Source organism: Ochotona curzoniae, unplaced genomic scaffold (genome assembly GCF_017591425.1).
Source record: "Ochotona curzoniae isolate NIBS_2020 unplaced genomic scaffold, NIBS_Ocur_1.0 contig_2692, whole genome shotgun sequence".
Taxonomy (NCBI): domain Eukaryota; kingdom Metazoa; phylum Chordata; class Mammalia; order Lagomorpha; family Ochotonidae; genus Ochotona; species Ochotona curzoniae.
Genome location: NW_024465556.1, coordinates 329,882 through 354,211, shown reverse-complemented (window position 1 = coordinate 354,211; position 24,330 = coordinate 329,882). Strand labels below are relative to the sequence as shown.

General features: G+C 41.4%; 1 protein-coding gene across 1 annotated transcript; it reads right to left on the bottom strand.

The window, feature by feature from the left end:
• Positions 1-7,783: 7,783 nt before the first annotated feature.
• SLC16A12 (solute carrier family 16 member 12) lies at positions 7,784-23,588 on the bottom strand. The gene is given in 6 exon segments (XM_040976035.1): positions 7,784-8,046; positions 10,869-11,128; positions 13,336-13,900; positions 16,252-16,395; positions 19,661-19,764; positions 23,398-23,588. Coding segments are annotated over 6 exon segments (1,527 nt in total).
• Positions 23,589-24,330: the final 742 nt, after the last annotated feature.

Sequence of the window (24,330 nt, the reverse complement as noted above, 5' to 3'; positions counted from 1 at the left end):
GATGCTGCCTTGATTTCCGCATCTTCTGAATGGGAGGAAGCCTGGTCCAAGCCGAGAAGGGCAGAAGAGCTGGCACACCCAATGTCTGTAATCCTTCTAGAAGGCTATTAATCCACTCACAACCCAAATACTGCCCATTGGATCCCATCTCTGACACTGGGAAATTCAGCTCCCAACACAGGAGTACGGAGGAAACAAACCATCACAGAAGGGTAGACAGACACACCTTATTGTAGAAGAGAGAGAGAGAGAGAGAGGGAGGGAGGGAGGGATATAGTGAGATCGAATGAAATAAGAATGAAGTTTCCGGGCATATTCGTGCCATGTGTGCCCAGTTCCAGTCCATCTTCCTGTTTAATGTGCCTGGAAAAGCAGCAGAAAACGGCCCAAGTGACGGGGCCCTGGCACCCTTGTGTGAGACAAGGATGAAGCTCCCAGCTCCTGGGTTTGCCTGGCCCCGCCCCAGGTGTTGTGGCCATTTGAGCAGTAAATCGGCAGAAAGAAAATCTCTGTTGCTTTCTTTCTCTGTGGAGCTCTGCCTGTCCAATAAATCTTTTTTTTTTTAATTTGTTTTAAAGTTTCATGTATGTTGAAAACTAGGTAAAACTCAAGTCTAGCTGCCACACTGTGAGGGGTATTGGGATGAGAGGGGTTCTGTAGAGTCAGTAGTGAACTTGTAATGCAGCCGGCCAGGGAGTCATGAAGATCTATATTCCAGAGATTAAAAACAGTATCACAAGCACGCCAGAGGCACCTTCTCTGGTTACTAACCTCCCCTGATTTTCCTCTCTCGTTTCTTTCCCTACAGAACACAGTAAGGTTCCACAAAGGCCACTCCGTTTACCACGTGACCCTCTGCTCCAATTCCCTCCGCTGTTCCCTCTTCTCCCCAGGATGAGCCTCTCTGCTCTCTCAGCCGGGGTTCTGAAGGTCACTGCCAGGTGGTCTCTTGAAAATCTTTAACGCCCTCGTCTTAACAGAAATAAAGCCGTGCACACCCCACCCCGGCAATAACCGTCTCCTTCTCTACCTGCTTCTAATATACTAACGCAAATCTGTTCCTTAAATATTTTGTGACACTTCACATCAACAGAATCTGATTAGCCACATACACACAAATGCCACATTTTCAGCCTTAACTTCTCTGAATTGAGCAGTTTCTCTGAGCATGTTGGGTTAGAATTCTCAAGACCTCCTTCCAGGTTGATGTTGAGAAAGTACCTGAAATGATAAGCTGAGCTAATTGGGACAGCCACGCATCAGGAGGGCACAGGCAGTGTCTGAGAACACGACTGATGCTGCCTGGACAGAGCAGTGAAAACACTAAAGCCATTCTGTCATGGCTCACGTGGCATATTTAGCACCACAGCTAACTCCTGCAGAGTATATGGCACGTTGTCTCTGGGCTACTCTAAGTGCGCCCTTCCTTCCTGCAGCCTGAGGAAACGCTGAGCTCAACCGAAAGGATGGTGAAGAAAGAGGCCAGAAGGCAACGGGCAATGGTGGTGGCTAACCTTGCAGCCGCAAAAGATAAACCACCAGACAAGAAAAAAAAAAAAAAGGATCTCAACAGAAGGGAACGAAGAGCCACAAGGGGGCGCCTTTGACAAAGCAAAAAAGAAAGTGGACGAGTTGGATGTTAAGAGTTCATCTCTCCTTTCTTCCTCCTTGCACAATCCAGAGGAATAGTTATATTAACTATCTTGTAAATGCAAATATTTTAGTAGCTCTAGAAATGCTTTTGAGAAGGAAATCCCACCTCATTCTGAACTTTTTTATTGTAAATGGTATTTTTAAGAGGCAAAACTGGTTTCTGGTTGTTCTTTTGGTGCAGACAGGAAATAGTAGGATACTGACTTAAGGAAGGCTTTGGCTGCTTTAGGCGTCAGCTGAACATTCCATAGAAGCGGGAGGTGGGTGGCTTTTAGAACCCATACACAAAGCCTACTAAATAGCAATTTGAAGTCGCAACTCTGCATTTAATGTTTTTCCTTTTCTTTTTTAGACTGTATTTATTTGAAAGACAGGGTTACAGAGAGAGGAAAGACAGAGATAACCTCCATTCGCTGGTTTGCTCCCCCAAAGGGCTGTAATGGCAGGCCTGGGCCAGGCTGGAGCCAGGAGCTGCTTCTGGGTCTCCCACACGGGTGCAGGGACAAAGAGAACGAATCTCGATGTTTCCATTTCTTCCATGATTCCGGGCCTCCCCTATTTCCTACTTTTCTCCCTCTAAAACAACGCAATGTACTTGTCTCCCAAGCTCAGCTGCAGACGCACTTACATGTAATCAAATTCATTCAGGCGCGTAGCTCAACAGAATATTTCTTTGTAACAGGATGCACTCTCCCTCTGAAGGAACTCACAAATAGGAGCCTCCCCACGTCACAGCACTTGTTTAAAGCGAACTCAATCTCTACCATAACCTATATAGAGAACAAGAGCAGGTTTTATGTTTCCAAACGGACATGGAATCCACTCTTATATGTTACCGGGTCGCAGCATTTCTAAAAACTTGGCATCTTCATCTCATTTTTCAACTTAATCCTTTATCAACTCACCTCAAATCATCAGTGGAAAGTTGCTTCCCCAGAGGGAAGAGGGCTACAAGAGACACTTTTCACCTTAAATTTTTTACGGATATTCAGTCAAGCCAATCAAAATCGTCATCTGTGTTCACTTTGATACTACACATAGAAAACTGACAAAAGCAATCAAAATGTTGAAATATGCAACAGGACACGTTTATTTCAGATTTTGTACCTGTAAGACAGAAGAGGGTAAATGTGGGATGAGTAACTGGCGGGCACACCAGCTTTTGGAGGGTGTTCTTACTAATTCCAGCAGATGGCAGTGTTGCACAACATGCCCTTTCAACGTGCTCTGTTGCTCAGGACCCTTTCAAAAAAACTTAAAATTGATTTCTTCTTCTTAGAAAACGGACACACACCTTTCTGATAAAACTTCAGAAAGACTATAATGCCATTTTGAAAATGCTTATTTTAAAGGCAGAACTAAAGAAAGAAAGGAAGACAGAGGAAGATAAGCTTACCTGATTCATTCCCCGGATGACCACACGGGCCAGGTCTGGGTCTCCCATAAAGGCGGCAGGGACCCAGGTACAGCACCTGAGCTGGAGGAGCAAGGACTGGATCTGTCACTCCAACACCAGACGCTGGAGTCACAAGCAGGAGCTTGACCGGCTACACCACAACACTGGTCCCAACTGTAATGCACTTTTAATGTCAATTCAAACCTCAAAAGGCAAAATGCTACTTATTAAATGCTGGATCAATCCTGGATCCCATGGTCCTCAGGGACCTCTGACTCAAAACAATTAGATGCCCACTAACACAGGAATGGATTTAAAAAAGAAAAAAAGGGTACATTTTACCCTATGAAATACTACTCAACCATAAAAAAAGAATAAAATTTTACTATTTGCAACAAATGGCCCTACCTGGAGTTCACTATGCTTAGTAAAGTAAGCCAGTTTTGAAAGGAGATATATATATATACACACACATACATATATGAGCCATAGAAAGGATGTTAGCATACTTGGAAATAAAGGGTTCTATACAGTGTCTGACTCTGCTTCTCGATCATAGAAGGTCTCCTGATGATACTTATAAATATACCTTTATATTACAATGCTGTTTGCTACCTTTTCCTAGACTTACCATGTCATGATCTATTTCAATATCAGGCAGCTAAGCTCATAACCCTGAACTGAGTGGCTGCGCTTTGTGACAACCTGGGGACAAACAGCGGGAGGGGACAGACAGGAAGGAGGAAGGGGAGGAGGAAGGATGAATCCCTAGGCATGTAAAACTGTATCATGGAAAATAACATACACTTTCATTAAAAAAAAAAAGAAGAAAAATAGCGAATCTCAAAAGCATTTTGCCTTTATTTGACACAACCACAGGCCTCAGGTAGACGGACCCAAGAGACAGAGGAAATTAATGTCGGATACCGCAATCTCATGGCAGGAGAGGGGTCCGTCCCATCAGCTTTGTCAACAGTCTAGGCTGAACTAAACACCTGTCTCTTGTGCCCATATTAACAAGTTCATATTGTGCAGTTTATGCATGCCTTGGCAGCTGAGGAGTACGAGCCCCCAGCATGTTAATATGTTTCAAGTACCCTCCTCAAGAGGGAAATGAGTGGGCAGGAGATGGCAGACGCTGGGAAACAGGTCCACCAACATCACTTGGCTGTCCCGAGTCACATGTCTGAGAATTCCATGACAAAATGTATTGTTTTAATGTTGGCCTTTTTATAACTATTGAGTATTTTGTCCTGTCTCCTCCCAAATATTTTTCTATGCAATGCAATAAAATCCGAGTTATCTGTTACTGGAAGCTGTTCTAACAATAGATATAAAATCTATTTTTTGATAGAACTAACAAATACTATAAAAATTTTCCAACTTGGAAGTGTGATAAAAAAAACATAAGATACTTACCTTAAGATCAGACCATTTCACTCCAACAATTTCATAGTTGGACCTGTTAGGAGCAGGAAGGCGAATGCCAACCAAACAGACACTGGCAACAACACAGGCCCTTCAGAAGGAATTAAATCCCTGACCAAAAGGGTTTGGCTTTGGTAAATGCAAGACGGGACTCACTATTAGGGCTAAGTAAGCTTCCCTGCCTCTCACTCCCCACCTACCCAAATGCTTCTTAAGAGAAGTATTCCTCAATCCACAGCAAATTAAACAACTTAGTCTGGAAGTAGCTGTGTTGATCAAACCCCTTGAGAAGACTCTCAGAAAGTTCCCATCTAGAATCTTTTCTCCTCTATTTATTGGCAAACTGCAGTATAATTTACAAGGCTTTATCTACCGAATCGGCAGTGTATTTCAAAACCATCTCTTCAACTTACATAAGATGACCGGACCCGGGCTGGGAACAAAGGGAGGGACACAGACTTCAGCATGAGACTGCCACCTAGTGTTATGAAATTGTACACTGCAGGCACTAGAGCGCCTGTGGGTCTATGGGTCCCAGTGTCTCTGCTTCTACATCTCAAAATAATGATAATATGATTATTGTGGGGACTAAATGAAACAATGCATAGGTATTACCTGCCACAGAATTATGAGTACTCATATCTTTTACCATATCTTCAAATGCACTTTAACTGCATCTGAGCATGACCGACCCAGACACCGTCCAATTCACGTTTCTTTTGCATAGGAAAAAGTGTTTCTCCACACATATCAATATAAACTGATTTTATTTTTGCTTTTAAAATAAGAAAGTACTAGCATAAAGAGCTGATCTATTTGTGAAATTACAATCTCAACAAAGGCCCCGGTGGTATCATGTACCTAGAGAAGTTAGATCATTTATTTTGCTGTTCCACTCAGTTCCGAAGCAGAGCCTGCAGTGGCGTAAGGCCATGTTGAAGATGTAGATAATCCTACAACAGCAGTGATCTTCATTTTACAAAACATACATCATTATCATCAATTCCTCATTTGAAAGGAACAGAACAGGCACATGAAACAGTACAGTGTAACACAGATGACAAAAATGGTAGCTCTTAAGATCAACACGCACCTTGCGGATTTTCTAAAAACGCTGGTCCCAGAGAGAAGTAAAACGAAAAGTTGTACTAAGTCAAAATATTCCAAATGTATTTATAAAAATCTTTGAACCATCTGACCACCACGGTCATTCCATAGTTAAAACACTTTAGAGAAACAATATTGTAAAAGTTCATAAATAAAATTATATTATGATTACTACTGTGAAAAAGATGTGTCACAATACAAAGGGATTTAACAAAGCTTATGAAAGAATGGAATTAAAATGTGGATTTTCCATGAAACTTATTAAACTATCCTTGTATTTATGACTATTAATACTTCCAAAAAAGCCTTGGACTGTTCTAAACATGCGCACCTTTAGTTTATCACCTCTTATATCTGTTTCCCAAATCTTTTAAAAACTAAAAATTGGGTCCCAGCATGGTAGCCTAGTGGTTAAAGTCCTTGCCTCGCATGTGCCAGGATCCCATATGGGTGCTAGTTCACATTCCAGCTTGCCCCACTTCCCATCCAGCTCCCTGCTTGTGGCCCGGGAAAGCAGTCAAGGACGGCCCAAAGCCTTGGGACCCTGCACCCACGTGGGGGAACTGGAAGAGGCTCCTGGCTTCCAATCAGTTCAGTTCCAGCCGCTGTGGCCACTTGCGGAGTGAACCAGCAGAGGGAAGATCTTTCTGTCTCTCCTTCTATCTGTAAATCTGACTTTCCAATAAAAACAAATAAATCTTTAAAAAAAATTGCAAATCACAAAATGGTTCATAAGTGAATTGTAAGACTCTGTAAAGAAATAACAGAGAACATTCAAATTTCTGTTTGGTAAATAACTAGAAAATACTACCACGTTGCCCATCGCATCTTCATCTGAAAACAAGATATTCAACTCGTGAGTGCGTGAAATAGCCCAAGTGCCCACATGGACTCCTGCTAGCTCCGTCTACCCAGGCTCTCCCTCACAGATGTTCGCCCCCCTCCCGCACTCACTGGGGCACCTGGAACGTCTCCTGGCAGACAAGGATGAAAGGCCTGCAAGGCCAACATGTCTCCTTGAGGCTGGGATTTTAAATCAGTGAATGAACTTCTTTTAGCATGCCTATGGCTGTGACATGATTTGGGGCTAACATTTACAACTCTGTGAATATGAAGCAGTTACAGACAAGTGAAGGGGATCTGGCCTTTCCCTTCTCTCTCCACACCATCCTTCACTCTAAAGACTATCACAAAGTGCAGTATTTGAGAGTAAACAAACCGTCATAATCCAATAAGTTAAGTTTCTAATGATTGCCTATAAGGAAACGAAGGTAAATGGACACTGCAGTAAGAATTAACATGGCGAGAAAGACCATGTGAAAATCATCAAGACACTATTTTTCAGGTAAAATCTGTCAAAGCCTCTTTCAGAATATCATGTCCCTAATTTGTGTGAACAAAGAAAACTCCCCAGAGACCTGCTGATTCAGGAATTTAATTCCTGCCCAGTTGGAATGCTGTCAACATGTTTCTGTTCTGGATAGGAATGTGTCGGTAGTGAGCTTTTATCCTGAAGAAAAAACAAGTGGGGGCAGGGGAATTTTAGATTGTTAACCTTTCAAGTAAGATGCACAGCTTACCCTTGCAACTCTGGGTGTGGGTCCTGCTACATGTGGAGTAAGGACTCTAAGTGATAGTAATGCAGGTGAGTGTCTGGGGACACAGACCAGAGCTTTCTCTTCCTAGTGAACAGTCTCTAACAGGAGAGCTTTCCACCTTTGCCTTTGGAAGAACATCAAAGTCCCAATGAGAAACGTTACCATGAAAAACATTTGCATCTTTGCTTTCCACACCACACTCAAGGAGGCTCGCTTGTTTCTCCAACGTAGGCAGACCTCCACGCAAAGCTTCCTTCTGTACTCCTGTGCTGAGGAGGAAAGCAGGAGAGACAGAGGCAACCCAGGGTCACCTGCTTGGGTTAGGTCTGTGACACACCCCCAGTCACAGCTAATTCTATCACTGTGTCTTCACCTCCCTGTAGGTTCAATGAGAGTACAAAGGCTACATAAGGAAATTCCAGGCTAGTCTAGGTTTTTTTAAATATATTTGATGTTTTCCCTTATAAATATCTTAACAAAAACAACAATAATAATCTCCTCGAAAGGAAATAATTCTGCCAAAATGAAGCACTTGGGAAGCATGGATAATCTGATGGTTCCACCTGTCTCAGTCTGAAGGTCCCAGGCTCAAGGCCATTGGTCATACGGGGTTGAAGGCAGCCACTGTTTCAGCCGCAGCTTCCCCTTCTTTCTGATCTAACCCTCTTGCTACAGAATAAGCCACCGCTCCGTTGGTCCACAGCCGCAGCTTGGGATCGGGTTCTTTGGCAAGGAGCCGCAGTGGGGTTTTTTTCATTCTCTTTGCAAGTCTAGCAAAGCCAAGCAATACAGAGCTAAATATCATTGCAAATCCACATAGGAGAAATGCTGCTGTGTAGCTGCCAGTCATATCCACCAGCCATCCTGTAACACACAAAAGCAAAAAGCACACGGTGAGGTGGAAATTCAACCGCCGCATGCAGCCACTCGCAGACCTCAAATCTGTAAGGGTGACAACAGTGGATTGAGACCAAAAAAAATCAGGTTTCTTAAAAATTCTGCGTAGCAGCTGAAAAATACGTTCTATTGTTTAAGGAAACTTCAAAACTGAATGGGCTGTTGCTATAATGCCAAGTGCCTGGAAAAGTGCCCCATACTTGGTGATTGCAGCTGACTTAACACTTCTTACAACTCCTGAAAGATCTGGTGAAAGAGAAAAAAAAATCTCACAATTCTGCTGCATGCCCATGTTGTTTTAATGCCATTCCAATTATCAAAGTTGGAATAATTTATCTAGGGTGTTGAGGAAATAAGGTCGCATAAAATGTCAAAAATATTCCCAGTGCCCATATGTTATCATAATGCTTTATAGCAGCACTGCATTTTCAATTGAATCCAGTCATTGCAATCCTTCCACTTTGCAAACACAAATTTCAGGACATCTTAAAAGTTGCAAATGCATACTTTTGGACCACATGGGTTTTTTTCCTTCGCTTTATCTCATGTAGCAGAAAATTAACCTTAATATCTATTCCCAGATCTAAATTTTGAGGAAAATCAAAGCCTTTAACCTGTAACATATGGACCACCAGGATCAGAGACTAAGCAGAGTAAAATCATACCTTGGCAAACAATTATTTGTTAGCAAAAAATTTTTTAATTCATCCAAACTTAACTTTGATGCCAAGTAAGCCACTAAAGAAGTAAATAGTTTCTCCTCTATCCAGTTGAAACCCACTATTCAAAAATGGTGTGTAGAAGTTTGTTGCCTGCCCCACAATTTCATGCAGTTCAAACTACTCTCTGATGTCCATTATTATGTGATACGTGTGTGTGTGTGTGTGTGTGTGTGTGTGTGTGTGTGTAAGAGACCCAGGACAGTACTCATTTACAAGGTAAATGAGAACTATACTATCACGAGAACTAAGATCCTAAATCTAGGAATTTCTAGGCATGACCATAATGTCTGATTGACTAAATGAAGTTCATGCATTGAGAAAAGGATACAGGAATGCCAATTTTCTTTATATGCTATGATTTTAAGCAGGAAGAGACTGTTCTGAAAGTTGAACACCAACGCTGGCTACAGAAGGAAGATGCAGGGACACTTTGGAGGACGGTCTCGGTCTCCACAAATGCAGCACTACACACATGATCACATGTCCTGGGGCTTAAAGCGACCAGCGTTATCTGCAGCTCTCAAGTGGCCACAGCTTCCCTTGGTTTGCTGCTGGGGAGATTTCTGACATTTAGAAATAACCCTACAGGATCATTAACAGTGGCAGCTAATAGCAGAAATCCTACCTTCTTCAAAAAAATCCCCTTCCTTTTTTTTTTTGAGACAAATATGTAGTTCATTTCTCTTTTGCCTGTCTTCAGAAACAATACTCATTTCCTAGATTTTAATTTATATATTAATAATCGGATGTCTTCAGAATAATGGTGTGCGTGCATGTCCTAAGGAACCTGGTGAAATGTAGATTCCTGAACCTCATTCCACAAAGATTCACAGCACAGGTGAGAGGGTCGAGGAATGTCCATTCTAACAAGGGCCTCAGGGCCTTCGGATGCAGGGTGTCCAGGGCCTGGGTACCAGAGATGCCTTTTGCATCACCTGCCCCAGAAACTACAGACAACATCTGACCATCTCTCTGTCACCAGCACTGATTGCCATGCTGGCTACAAGTGGTGAATATTAGAAGCATTTGTTTAAATGCAATATGTTTATATTACATGATTTATTTAATAATACTTGAGGATTCTGCAGTGTTTTATATTTAACATTCTAGGAACTTTACCCACTGATTCTCAGATCTATACATCCAAACATGGTCTCCCTCTGAGACTCAGATTTCATAGCTTTTTTAGAGGGTCTTCACCTGCACATTTCAGATATCTCAATACATCAAGCCACTCATTTCTTATTTTTTTAGGTAAAAGTACTGCCTACAGCTTTCCCATTTCTTTCAAACATAACTTTAGCTTCTGAGTCATCTTGATGTCTTTCGCTCTTTCATTTCCATATGCAAATTTTTCACCTAATTTTTTCCTTTTCCAGAGAGCTCATTTCTATTTCTGCTATAGCAGCACCAGTTCAAGCCTCCTTTTTTTATTTCTTCATTTGCCCCTGGACTATTAAGGATGAAAAGCTAACTTTCTCTTTCTAAATTACTAGATCATACTTTCTAGAACGTACATTCTACACACTCCCCCACTTGCAAAAAAAAACTTCAATACTATTCAATCTTTGAAGAACATTAAATCCAGGGGATAAGTATTTGGCACAGAGGTTAAAACATCACTTTTGAAGCCCACATCCCATATCTGAATACCTGGGTTTGAATCCTGAATCTGCCCTTAATTCTAAGCTTTCTGCTTGTATATACCCAGGACAGCAACAGAAGACAGCTCAAAGAGTTGGGTTCCTTGTTACTTGCATGGGCGAACTGAATTGAATTTCGAGCTCCTGGCTTTGCCCTGGTTCTCCCACAACTGTTGTGGGCATTATTTCGGAAGTGACCTGACAGATTAAAAACTACCACTCCAGCTTTTGCACTGTCTTTCTCTGCTCTCACTCTTCCTTTCTTCAAATAACAGGAAAACAAAATAATAAATTTAGGAAATAAAAAGCAATGTAGGTGGAAACCATCATCTTTTAACTCTTCCCTAACTCTGGCCAGGCTTTCTCTTTGTGTGTGTGGATTCACTGCTTCACATCATTATGACCGAGAGGTCTGGAAACTTACCTGCAATGGGTGGGCTCACCAGGTATGGCACTGCATGAAGGAAGTACACCACACCAAGCGCAGATGACAACGTGGTGGTCCCCACGACTTCTGCAGTCACCACTGGGATCAAGGTCACATAGGCACCATCAAAGTAGCCAAAGGTACAAGAGAAAGGCACCAGCAGGGGGAAACTCTGAAGCATCGGGAGGCAGAGATAGCAGAGTCCATCTAGTCCCACGGCAAAGAGGTAGCAAACATACTGGTAATTCTTCAGGCACCTGCGGATTTAAGGAGAAGAGTGAGTGCAGGATGGACAAGGCCCACAGAGAAGCTCTAGGACCACATCCATGCAAGAAGGAGGCATTGTGATTTTTTTTTTAAGAGATAGCATCTCCACTGTGTATCATCCATGTTGTCTTCCTATCTTTCTTTTGGTATATTCCACTGCAATAATGTAACTACCTCAGGTGTGATATTAAAAATATGCTCAAAAATTATAAATGTAGAAACCAGCTTAACTGCCCACTAAATATCTAACTCTAACCTCAACTTCCTTAGTTGTAAAATGAGGCTACTGGTTTCACAGAGGTACTCTGAAAATAGTTGTGCAGAATACATAGAATATAAGCAAAATAAGACTTTACAACAGCATACCACATTCAGTTCTTTCAGAAACACTATCTGTCAGGATGTGTACATCATAGATGCTAAGTTATCCAGAGGGTTATTCCAAAAGGAAGCTGGAATATGAAAACATCAAAATAATTTGCCAGAGATGATGACAATCCCGCGGTAGGACAGTGTCTTATTTCAAGACTTTCCTAGAGGGCCTGGCACTGTGGCCTAGCAGGTAAAGCTCCCACCTGTAATGCCAGCATCCCATATTGTTGCTGGTCAGTGTTCCAGCTACTGTACTTCCAGTCCATCTCTCTGCTAATTGCCCGGGGAAAGCAGCAGAAGATGGTCCAGGTGCTTAGATCCCTGCCAGCATGTGGGAGACCTAGAAGAAGCTCCTGGCTCCTGGCTACGGTCCTCCCTGGCCCTGGCTGCTGTAACCCTCTGGATAGTGAACCAGCAGATGAAAGATCTATTTGCTGCCTCCCCTCTCTCTCTCTTTAACTCTGACTTCCACTTCAATAAATAAATCTTTTAAAAAGACAGGTTTCTCCAGTGGATATTTCCATTATTTTTTCTATTTGTAACTCCAAATCTATCTATCATACCAAAACTGTATAATGTCAACTCTAGCAATTTATATTGTACAAGTATTTTTCTATGATTAGCTTCATTTGAGTCTTAGAAAAAATGGTATGGGGAGAACAGGAAAATATTGCACTGACCTGATTTACAGTTGAAGATCTTTGAAGACCTGAGGATTAAATGATTTTCCCTAGGTCTCACTGTGAATGAGCAGCAGATTGGTATAAAGACTTACACCTCACTCAAAATCCCATCAATGGATCACCACGCTGCCTCTCACAAAGATAGGCACTCCTAATTCTTCCCCCCTTTTAACTACTTACAATGTGGCATCAATTCCAAATAGTATACTTATAACACTGGTATTTGGCATTTGGATCATGATTAATCACCAAAATTATAATTTGTAAGAAGCCACCTGAAAATAGCTCTTCTAATAGAACATAAATAACTTGTACTCTTCAGTCCAAACAGATGAGCGTTTGCGAAAAGACACTACTTGGCAAATTACATATAACTTTGGGTTCCAAATCTACAAAGTATTTGCTATGTATAAAGTCAATCATAAGTCTGTGGCTATACATACTGTGCTATGATCACATCTAATCTTCCTGCCTGATCTAGATTCTGTTCCTCTCTCCAGGACCAGTCAGTCTGTGGGGTGGTTCCAAAGGAACCAACAACACAACATCCAATCAGTTGTTTTCTTGCTGGAGGACTCAAATGCAATGGAACTGATTTGATCATCAAAATTAGTAGTGACCCTAGGTGTCTGCAGTGTAGATATTCCCACCATCCTAAACCATCTAGAACAAGAGTCAGCAAATCATGACCAAATCTGAACTAAAAATGGCTTTTCCACTTTAAATTGGTTAGCTAAACACAAAGAGCACTATTTTGCGAGTTATAAGGTTGGCAAGAAAAAATTCACACTTTCATGTGCGTGTATAATCTTATGGCTGAATACAACCACTATCAGTTATTGTCTTTACCTGATTTGGGACTGTAATAATGGAATTAGGTAGTAGACAAAAAATCATATGGTAGTACAGAAAGATCATATAGTCTACAAAACGAAACAAAGCAAAAGTTTACTATCGGTCCCCCACTTTTTTTTTTTAAATCATAAAGACAGTTTGCCAGAAAAGTTTGGTCTACAAGGAAAATACCATCAGATATTGAAGACTTCTGCGATATCTAGCTAGTCTGCAGGGTGTGGGAATATGGGGAACCTGAAGGCTTAAAGTCCCCGGTAGGTGACCAATTGTGATTGCATGGACTTTACCTTCTGTCAGTTAGCCATCCAAAACTGATATTGCCAATAATGTCAATCACTCCAAGGATGGACATAAGAAAAGCAGCTTGTTGATGACTCACTCCAACACTCAAAGCATAAGGCACCAGGTACACAAAGAGAGGGCTGCAGCCATACGCCATGAACAAAACCGAGACTGCCAATATGATAAAGCCTGGCTTTAGTAGAAAACTATATTCCTTCCGGAGAGAGCAACAAAGGCAGATCTGCATCCATGGTTTGGTCAAAGGCGAACAGGGAGATGCCCGGTCAAAGTCTTGATTCTGATTTTGCTCTGGCATTGAGTGGTCTTCTTTGAGCGTGATTGGCCGCATCAAAGCACCACAAACACAGAGATTCAACACAAAGCCGCCAAGGATGAGCAGCGCTCCCTGCCAGGAAAACTGTTCGATGAGTAGCTGTACCACAGGAGCCAGGATGAAAGTGCCGATGCCACTGCCCGACATGGCGATCCCATAGGCAAGGGCTTTCCGTCTGCTGAAATACTTGCCCACCATGGCGATGGCTGGAGAGTAACACAGTGCAAATCCAAGGCCTGTGGATAAAGGGGACCTTGTGAGGGCTGGCAAAGCAAAACAGCCATTGATAGGAAACGTCTCAGAATAAAGCTAATGGACGAGAGGACCTGACCTCGGGTTAGACCCTCTTCAGTTTCCTTTCTGCAGTGAGGTGAAAATGAGTCTCTTCCTGCTGATGAATTGGAAAATCATCTACAACTATTTTTGGAACGAAAACTATACAAAATGATTATTTTTATTTACTGAAAAGGCAGTGCAGGACATATTCAGATACACATACAGATCTTCAGCTTGCTGTTTACTCTCCAAATTCCCATTGAAGCTGGGGCTGGGCCAGGCTGAAGCCAGGAGTGTGGGATTCCCACGTGGGAGCCAGTAACTCCAGCCCTTGAGCCATCACACGCTGTCACCCAGGGTGCACACTAGCAGGAATTAGGATTGGAAGGGGAGGCAAGATGCAATTCCAAGCAACGTGATAAGGGCTACAGGCATCTCAAGCAATGGCCTAGCCCACTACGTCATGATGTCCACCTGGAGAGAACTCCTTTTTAAAAAGATTCATTTATTTACTCAAAAGGCAGAGCTACAGAGAGATAGGGAGAGAGATGCTGACTTACTCCCCAAACGACCACAACAGCCAGGGCTGGGCCAAGGCTAGGTCAATGCTGGGCCAGGCTGAAACCACAAACCAGGAAATCCATCTGGGTCTCCCACATGGGTGCCAGGGAACCACCCACTTGAACCATCTTCTGCAGCTTTGCCAGGCACTTCACAGGGAAGTAACAGGGACCAAAGACACTTATTCCTTCTCCCTGTCTCATACTTAAATTATTCAAAACTGAGAGCCAGGAAGTTCTTCTGGGTCTTCCATGTCATAAACAGAGAGCTGAATGGGAAGTGGAGTGGCTGGGATACAAACTGGCGTCCGTAGGGATGCCAGTGCTGCAGGACAATTAACATGTACCTCAGCCCTTGACTGCCTTTGAGGACACAACACCAAGCTGCACCCTGAAACTGCATTCTGATAACATACATGGCACGATGAAACCCCCAGAGTGGCTTCATACAGTTGGGAAATATCATACCAACTTTGCAAGTGAAAACAACATCTGAAAATATCACTCAGATCGGTAGGAAAATGTTGGTAGCTGGAGACTTTTGGAAAGATTTTGAACTTCTAGTCCTTTTTAAGCTCAGGAAAACTGGAAGGCTTTCTGCCTGGATTTCATGGCATCTATGTCACAAAAGGGAAAGGCAGAAATCGCCCTCCATCCCAGGCTTCTTCTTTAGTGCAGGGAGGCCAGTTATCCAGGCAGAGTTGGGTCACATGTGGAACTTGCCATGCTGAAGCCACAGCAGTTGCTGATTAACTGGGATTGCTGGTCACCATAGCCCTTAGGGCCAGCAGGGTTGGGTTTACCTTCTTTAGCTGGCAGATCAGTTTATAGACTGTTTAAGTGGTAACATGCCACCCCATATCACAGTATGCAAACAGGACTTGGGGTTGTCCTATACTACCCTCTGAGTTACAGGCAAACTCTTGAAAGTGATGCTTGTGAGGCTGGCACAGTGACTCAGTGGGCTAATTCTCCATCCTGCGGCACTGGCATCCCTTATGGACATGGGTTTCTATCACAGCAGTTCCACTTCTGATTCAGCTCTCTGTTTATAGCACGGCAATTTGCAGCCAAATGGGAGACCCAGACGGACTTACTGGCTCTCAGCTTTGAATAGGCTCAGCTCCGGCCATTGCAGCCACTCCATTTTGGGAGTAAACAGGAGACGGACAGCCTCTTTCCCTGGCTCTCCTTCTCTTTACAATACCTGCCTTTCAAATACAAATAATTTTTTAAAATAAATAAAATAAAATAAATATCACATAGCACTGAGAGAGAATTAATAATATAAAAGGGGCTTTCTTTTTAAAATTCAAAATGCCTATTTATTGGGCAACAATATAAGGCAGGGCCAACCCAGCTTGACCACAGATAGTATTTTAACGTCTTAGCAAAATTGTTGAAAGGATGACTAAGCCTGAACATAGAGGTTGTCCTGGGTAACACCTTGTTTCTTTTGAGAATGGCGTCTCAATTATGCATTCATGCCAAGGGGAAAATACAGCTAGTACTTTTATCATATGGATTAAAGTGCCGATGCATTTTCGTGAGGGTGGTTCAATCCCGTTTCCAGCTCTGTGCAACTGCTAGGTACGCAGAACATAAGCCAAGGTCAGCTAAATTATACATATGTCAAAACGAATGCTATATAAGTCACCGATCTGTGGATGAGCTCCCTGCCCCTGCAAGGGGTAGAGGAAGACATTCCCCGACCAGAGGAGGGCGAGACAAGTGGCACAAGGTGCTCTTACCTGTAAGAACTCCCAGAGTGAGGTAGAGATGCTTCAGGCTGGTGGCGAATGAGGCCAAGATGAAGCCAGTAGATGCAAGCAAGCCACCCAGCATGATTCCCACTTGACAGGACAGGTGGTTGCTGACAACACTCCCGAGTGGAGCTTCCAGAACAAAACACACACAATCAACAGAAAACTCTTGAGGATACTGTGCAAAGTCTATGTTTTTACACTGGCAGTGCAGAGAATCATCAGCCTTTAAACCATCAAGCCCACCCCTTCTAATCCCTTCTTTTATAAAGATTTATTTATTTTTATTGGAAAGCCGGCAATTCAGAGAGGAGAGACAGAAAGATTCTCTACCCACTGATTCACTCCCCAAGTGGCCAAAATGGCCAGAGCTGAGCCGATCCGAAACCAGGAGACAGAAGCCTCCTCTGGATCTCCCACACACGTGCAGGGTCCCAAGGCTTTGGGCCGTCCTCGACTACTTTCCCAGGCCACAAGCAGGGAGTTGGATGGGAAGCAGGGTCACCAACATACGAACTGGCATCCATATAGAATCCCGGCACATGCAAGGCAAGGACTTTAGCCACTAGGCTACAGCATCGGAACTCTACCCCTCTAATTCTGCAGCATTAGAAAGTAATGCCCAGAGAGGGAAAGTGACTGTCTGTCCTCACACAGAGATGAGTAGCAGAGCTGGGAGAGGGATCAAGTCTCATGACTTGCATCTCAATGCTCATATCTCAGTCCTACGCTACTGAGTGTTTGCTAACTAGTGCTTTACTTAAACTCTATATCACTTGTGTGTAAGGATTTTGGCACAGAATTGCAAATACACCATTAGCAATATTAATGACAGTTAACAGCTGCAGAAAGAAAGGGTGAAGCATGTACAGTCAGCAGCAATAAAGCCCAGCAAAACTCTTTCAAGACAAATTGTACAACATGGAACTGCTTTCAGGCCTCAGGATAGCTCATCACTGGGTAAACACAGCTCCTACAATCTAAAAAACATGCTTCGGGCCCGGCGCGGTGGCGCAAGTGGTTAAAGGTCCTTGCCTTGCACGCCCGGGATCCCATATGGGCGCCGGTTCTAATCCCGGCAGCCCCGCTTCCCTTCCAGCTCCCTGCCTGTGGCCTGGGAAAGCAGTCGAGGATGGCCCAAAGCTTTGGGACCCTGCACCCCTGTGGGAGACCCGGAAGAGGCTCCTGGCTTCGGATCGGCATAGTATCGACCCGTTGCGCTCACTTGGGGAGTGAATCATCGGACGAAAGATCTTCCTCTCTGTCTCTCCTCTCTGTATATCCGCCTTTCCAATAAAAAAATAATAAAAATAAATCTTTAAAAAAAAATAAAAAACATGCTTCACGGTGACATTTTGGTTGACCTCATTCTATTTGTAATTCTCTAGTGTATCAGAGCTGTGTCGATCAGAAGGCTGCGGAATATATATTAAAGCTGAGGAGATAAGGAACATGGCATGGCCAAGGTCACCAAGAAGTGCAGTCAATCTAGTCTGAGCAAGTGGAGGTTATCTTTCTCTGTTATTAGATGGCTCTACTGGACAGATGGCAGGGGTGGGAAAGACATGTAAATTTCTTTCAAGGAACAATTCATGTTGACAGTAGTACTTCTTGAGACAAGGTCGTAAGAGCCAGTTCTCTGGGTTTCTATTAGAGCATGATCATTTTTGTATTGATCAGATTGGAACTGAGGACTGAGTCCAATGCATACGACAGAGTCAAGTATCACCAGATGTCTCCTGGCAGGCTTAAGCAGTAACTGGCTCTAATACGCAGAACTATAAGCTGGGAAGGACACTGGTGGACAGATCTAAAAAAAAAAAATACCTGATTCTCAGGAGTGATGCTGCTACGGTTACTGCAAAGTGACAATATTTATAGCCAAGTTTATACTAAACATAATGAAGAAATGTGTACCAATAACCTAAAAAATATTTACATGTCTGCTTCTCACAGGGCAGATCCGTCACAAGTGAGAGCCCCAGATGTGATTCTGCAGCCACCTGTTCATATCCTGAACTCTAATGTTCTAACGTCACATTGGCAGGTGAGCAGGTAGGTGTAGGGTAACTGGTTAGGGCAGGTCTTGCGTTCTTGCACATGCTGCTTTTGACAGGACCCTACCCAAAGTCTCACACGGGCATTGTGATCACATGAGTCACTTAGCCATTTATTCCTCTTTGGAAGATTATAAATGCTTTCCAGAAGATAAGAGGGAAGGAAATGAGTCACTCACATCCTCTGAGAAAGACAAACACGGCCTCTGGTGTGCTGACACAGACTGTGACTGAATAACATGACCCTGAAAAATCAAGTCATTACCTCATGGCTAAAACAACAAAAGCACAAAAAGATGGCCTAAAAATCTCAAATGCATGATTGTTTCTTATCCCTTAAGGCCTTCTTGTCAATAGACAGAGTTGATTTAGTCTTAGTCCTAAAACTGATCTTAAATTCCTTCTAAAGAAATACATTTCAGCACAATTCAATTCATTCCTGAGACCAAATATTTAAAAATATGTGTACATCAGTCCCAAGAATGGACTCAGATGAAATCATTAGGGATTTCTTAAAAATACTGTGTTTCTTTTTGTCAGTAGGACATGAGCTGAAGTTTTCAAAAACACTCAGCGTTCACCTAAATGAAAAGATTGAGTGGATCTAAACTGCAAACAGAACATGTCTATTTGACCCAATATAAAAACTCCAAGAAACCAACTTAATAATGTTACCTTGAAATGTGTAAAAGAACAATTTAAAGTTTTCCATCCTCTCCTATATACAGATAGTTTCCATACTGTCCAGGATATCTTATATACTCGATGTAGTGACTCAAGCTGCTTGAATAAAAGTCATTGTGAGTATGTTCATTTCATGATTACATAATCTTATCCTTCTCCAATACTTTTGAAAACATGAAGATTCGTGCATGAAAAGATGAAACCTATGAGCTAACTTATGACTACTCAGGAACAGAAGGCAAATACAGAGTCTGATGCAACATTGTCGGCACTCATTTGATGGAGACCATATAGAAATGATCCGAGGTTCTAGTCATGTTTACTTGACTGAAGAAGCAAAGAGGCCACAGCGTTTGGAAGACAGAAGCCAAGTATATATGGTAAGATACACTTCTTCCAAATCAAAATGAATTCTGCAAACGTAACAGTCTATCTCTATACGTAAGATCGAAGAGTATGGCTCTCTTTAAATGTATGAACTCTTTCGTGAGGCATCAGCCAAGATCGTGAAGATTATCAATTGCAAGGAGTAATCTTAGGCAGTTTTTAAACCATTCCTCTACTTCAAAAAAGTAATTGATGTCAATGGAAGGTCATTTTCATGGACACAATTCAAGAGTAAACAAGCATTGTCTTTTCTGGCAAGCGATACTCACCACAGAGCATGGTCACACAATCTACAATGGAATGAATCCATGCTGTTTGTGCATAGTCCTGAGCGAAGTACGTCTGAAACTCCACAAAAAACACTGAGATACATCTGGAAGAGACAATGTGGGTATTTGATACAAAAAAGTGAATTCATTTGAATGAGCTGTTCTGGTCTCCAAAAATTTAAATTTTTGGACCACAGTAAATGACAAATCCACAGCCAACCATTCTGGAGAACACGTTTTGACCATGAGAGGTATTGTTAAAGCCAAGGAAATGTGAAAATCTTCACTCTGGAGAAGGTTCCATGGAAAAGGTAGCAAATCAAGAACATGGCTTCTTATTCATTCTATTATTTTAATTTACACACACAACTTCTAAGAAATTGTAATACAAGTTAAAATTTAGTGACAAAGAGTGATACATCACCTAGAAACTTCCCTGCTAAGGCTTATACAAAGGTAATAATAACATGTTAATAATATTTATTTGTGGATATAACCTGGAAAACTACTTGTTACAGCCAACTATCATAGTCTAAGTGTTCATCATGAAAAGATTGGCTAAATAAATGATGGTATATCAATAAAACAGAATAGTGTATTATTGTGTATTAAAATTTTTTTTCAATGCATGTGATATCAAACAAAAAAGCTATAAAATATTTTATTTGCTAAGATTTATTTTTATAAACATATAGTTCATATAGACAGAAAAGCCTAAAAGCATATACTCCAAACTTTCCCCAATCTTGTGTAAATGGTGGGCTTAGAGGTGATAATGATTCTGCATTTTGAAATCTTTTCCAGTGAAAATGATTTTTTGTATACTTGGAAATGTGTGAGCCTGAATGTGCAAGCACAGAGAAAAGAGAAAGTATAGGGGAAAAAGGAATTTATGTTGAAATGCAGTTAATTACTCAGGGAAAGAATCAGATGTCTTCAATGAAACATTTTTTTAAAAAGAAAAAAAAATTCAATTTTAGTACTTTTCAATAGCATTTTTCTTCATGCTTTTAGAGAAAGGAGCCCCGAGTTATGAATTTGCAATGGACTCTGTAAATATGTTGCTGATTGTAGTGACACAAAGGGAAGAGGGAACGGCAGGGAACTTCCTAGTCTTAGCAGATGTTAGACTGATCCTCAGGATATTGTACCCAGAGGCCAGAAGTTCTGCCATTTACTATCCATCAGATCTTACATGCAATGTTCAGCCTCTGGCTAAGGATTACATCATTTAATCAATTTAAAAAAAAAAGTCAAGAAACACCGAAGGCCTCAGCTAAAGTTGGTAATTTTTTATAGAAACTCAAGTATTGTTCAAAGAGCCAAAAGAACTCCAAAATTTCCCAAAACTGCAAACATTTATTGCAAACTAATCTACATGGACACAAAAGATTTAGAGACATTCAAGTCTCTGACCTAAGGTTCTTTATTTTTCTTTTTGACATTTAAATGAAATGTAGTTTTTCAAATACCAGATCCAACTCAAGTGACTGACTTCACTGTCAAAGAACTAAGTAACCAATATACATTAGTGAACATGGGAAAGAACTTTCCCTAGCCTGCACAATTTTTGGCTCTGTGTGAATTTTAGAAGGCAGCATCATTAGATACATGGAAAGAGCTAAAATTTGATTTTCAATATTTTTTACCAATGCGAATGGCAAGCAACAAAGACACACACACACACACATACTGAGATCTTCTCTCTGCTGATTCACTCCTCTGATGCCGCCAATAGCCAGGGCTGGATCAGAATAAGATCAATAGCTCAGAACTCTATTGGGTCATCAACATGGGAGGTATGGACCCAAGCACTTGAGCCATTATCTGTTGCCTCCCAAGATTTGTCAGCAGGACAGTGGATTGGAAGCAGAGCACAGCAACTTGCACAGGTATTCCATTTGGGATGCAGGTGTCCTGAGCAGTACCTTGACTTGTTGCAGCACAACATGGATCCCTGAGGTCACTTTTAAGTGGCACAAGTCTCAGGTAGCATTGTTAACGCAAGCAAAAATGGGGGGAAAATACCATGTCCATTGATCAAAATGTGGCAAATAATTGTGAACACATACAGCTGGTTGATTTTTAAGCAGCAACAAGAGTATATGAGAAAATGTGTATAGAATGGAATTTAAAATTTTTATGTAGATTTCTTTAAGACGCAAAAAATAAGCTTATTGCTTTAATTATTTTTTTCTTTTTTTCTTATATTTTGGCAATCGTTGCATAGTTAATTATGGTAAAAAGGTTCAAGGGCTAAGGAAAGTGGGTAAGACTATTATTTTTCCCATAATGTTTCCTTCATGTTTAAAGGGGGGTATTAAAGGAGAAGTCCTACCCAATTTTGCACCCTCCTCAGGTCCCGGATATAGGGTATGCTCTGAGGTTCTTGCTCATGTGGTTTTGAAAGGTAGACACACACACAAAAGATAAAGAGCTCATATCTGCTGTCAACAAACTGCAACAAACAGGGCTGGACAGCCAGAATAATGAGCCAGTAACTAATCCAAATTTCTACGTGAATGGCAAAAACTTGAGCCAATTCTCCTCCTCGTGGGCTCCACCAGAAGCTACAATCAAAGAACTAGGAGATGGGACACAGATGTCTTAACCAGTGTGCTAATGTCCAGGCCAAATGCCCACCTCAACTTACCTTTTAATTTCATTTTTTTTCCATGAACCTTTCAAAGTACCCTCATATTTTCCCAGTGAGGTAAAATGGGAAGTTAGAAAGATGGAATGTTTCTAAAGAAAAATTAAGTGGAAAAAGGTGTGGTAATAAGATCCCATTAATAGAAATTTAAAAATATTTGTAATGCATTTGTCATTTGCAAGAGTTCTGTACCTAATGAGCAAATGAGTTTCCAAGGATTATTTTGACCTCACATGTTTTTTCCCAGGTTGAGTACAGACCCACTCCTATATGATAGACATAAATGTGCTACAAACTTTGCAATACCTTTTTTTGTTTGTCTGTTTTTAGTTTGATGCTCCATTCTTCCTCAAGTCTAGACTTAAAAGCCACTTGATAGAACATAATGATCTCCTGTCATGAATTTTCCCATAGCTTTTAAAATATGAGTTACTAATCACACATCCAATAAACTTGGTGTTTATGCTGTAAAATTTTAATGATTGGGATATATCACTAAGATGATAAGAAATTTTTTGAAAAATGGGATTACATAGATTACCTTGCCCTTCCCTGAAACCTTGTCAGCTTATGCAAACTCACCTTTCTGACATGACTTTAGCAATTCTTTAAAACTTCTCAAAAAGTAAATTCATTATTAATTTTCCATGGAACCATCTCCTACTTTAATGACCGGGAAATTCCCATTTTGGCTTCTACATGATAGATTTTAAGCATTTCATATTCATTTTGGGTAGAAGATGGAGCGAGAAAAGAAATATCACTCGTGTGTCCATAACTTTGGGGACTGCTTATGCAAAAAAAAAAAAAAAATGGTGGGAATAACCAGGATTTCTCACCTAAAAATTTACTGGTTCCCCAGGGTTAAGAATTGAATTTTATAGAAGAGATCATAATTCTAGGCTTTTGAAATTTGAAATCACATTTTGTACAAAAAAAAAAAAGATCTAAGCAAACAAACACAAAGAACACACACATATTTCTTTAATGAAGAGTTCAGAAATAGAATGAAACATAATTAGGAAAAAAAAAAAAAAAAGATAAGCTAAGTCCTTTAAAAAACAGACAAGAAAATTCCACTTACCTAGTGACTGCCCGGGTGCAGATTGTCACAAGGAAACATCCGGCCACTATCATCCAGCCCCAGCCTCCATCTGGAGGGGAGGTAGACTCAGCTCTCTTTCCTTTGGCCATGGTGTCAGTTCCTTCTCTTCCAAGTAACAGCCAACATATGATCTCAGAGGAATTTACTGCCTAGTGCCTTCCTGTCGACATTCAAGAGTGGTATAGAATGCTACCTTGCACATGAGTTACTGGGCATCTAAAATTAAAAATCAGGGCATATATCAGTGTTTTAGTCTCATGCATGAAGGTGGACTTTTTTCATTTGGTAAAAATAATTATTACCATTCTAGTAAAGATGACCACTGGTAACTATCAATACTGAACTGATAATAGTTATTCTTAATACCTATCTCCCTTATTGACTTCAACTACAGAACATCTCCAATTTTAGACAAACTGGAGACCCCCAGGTTGACACCATTTTTTGCCCAGCCTCCATTGAAGACAGGTGTGGCAACACTGTCTAGACAAAAGCAGATATCCTAAGCACCACTCTTGTCCATCAACTCAAATGCAAAAGCTCCCTCTGAGGACTTCTGGCAGCTCCTTTCCAACAGGCTAGAGAGTGAAGTGGAGGTGAGACACCATCTACCCAAAAGACGCTGACAGAGGTATGAGAATGAAGAAATTGGAGTCTCCCACAAACCTCTGCGAGAGCAGCTCCCCCACCTCGAAATTTCATACATCTCTACAACATTGCACAAAAGATAAATACACTTTGGTTTTGTTTAGGTGTCAATGATTTGGCATCTCATTCTTCCAACACCTTAGGGTATATCCTAATTAGTTTATTGAATGAGTCTCAGGATATTCTTTGGAACTTTTAAGTTTACATAGATAGATATGTAGATAGATAATTTTTCTATCTAAAAAAGAGAGGGGGTGGGGAGAG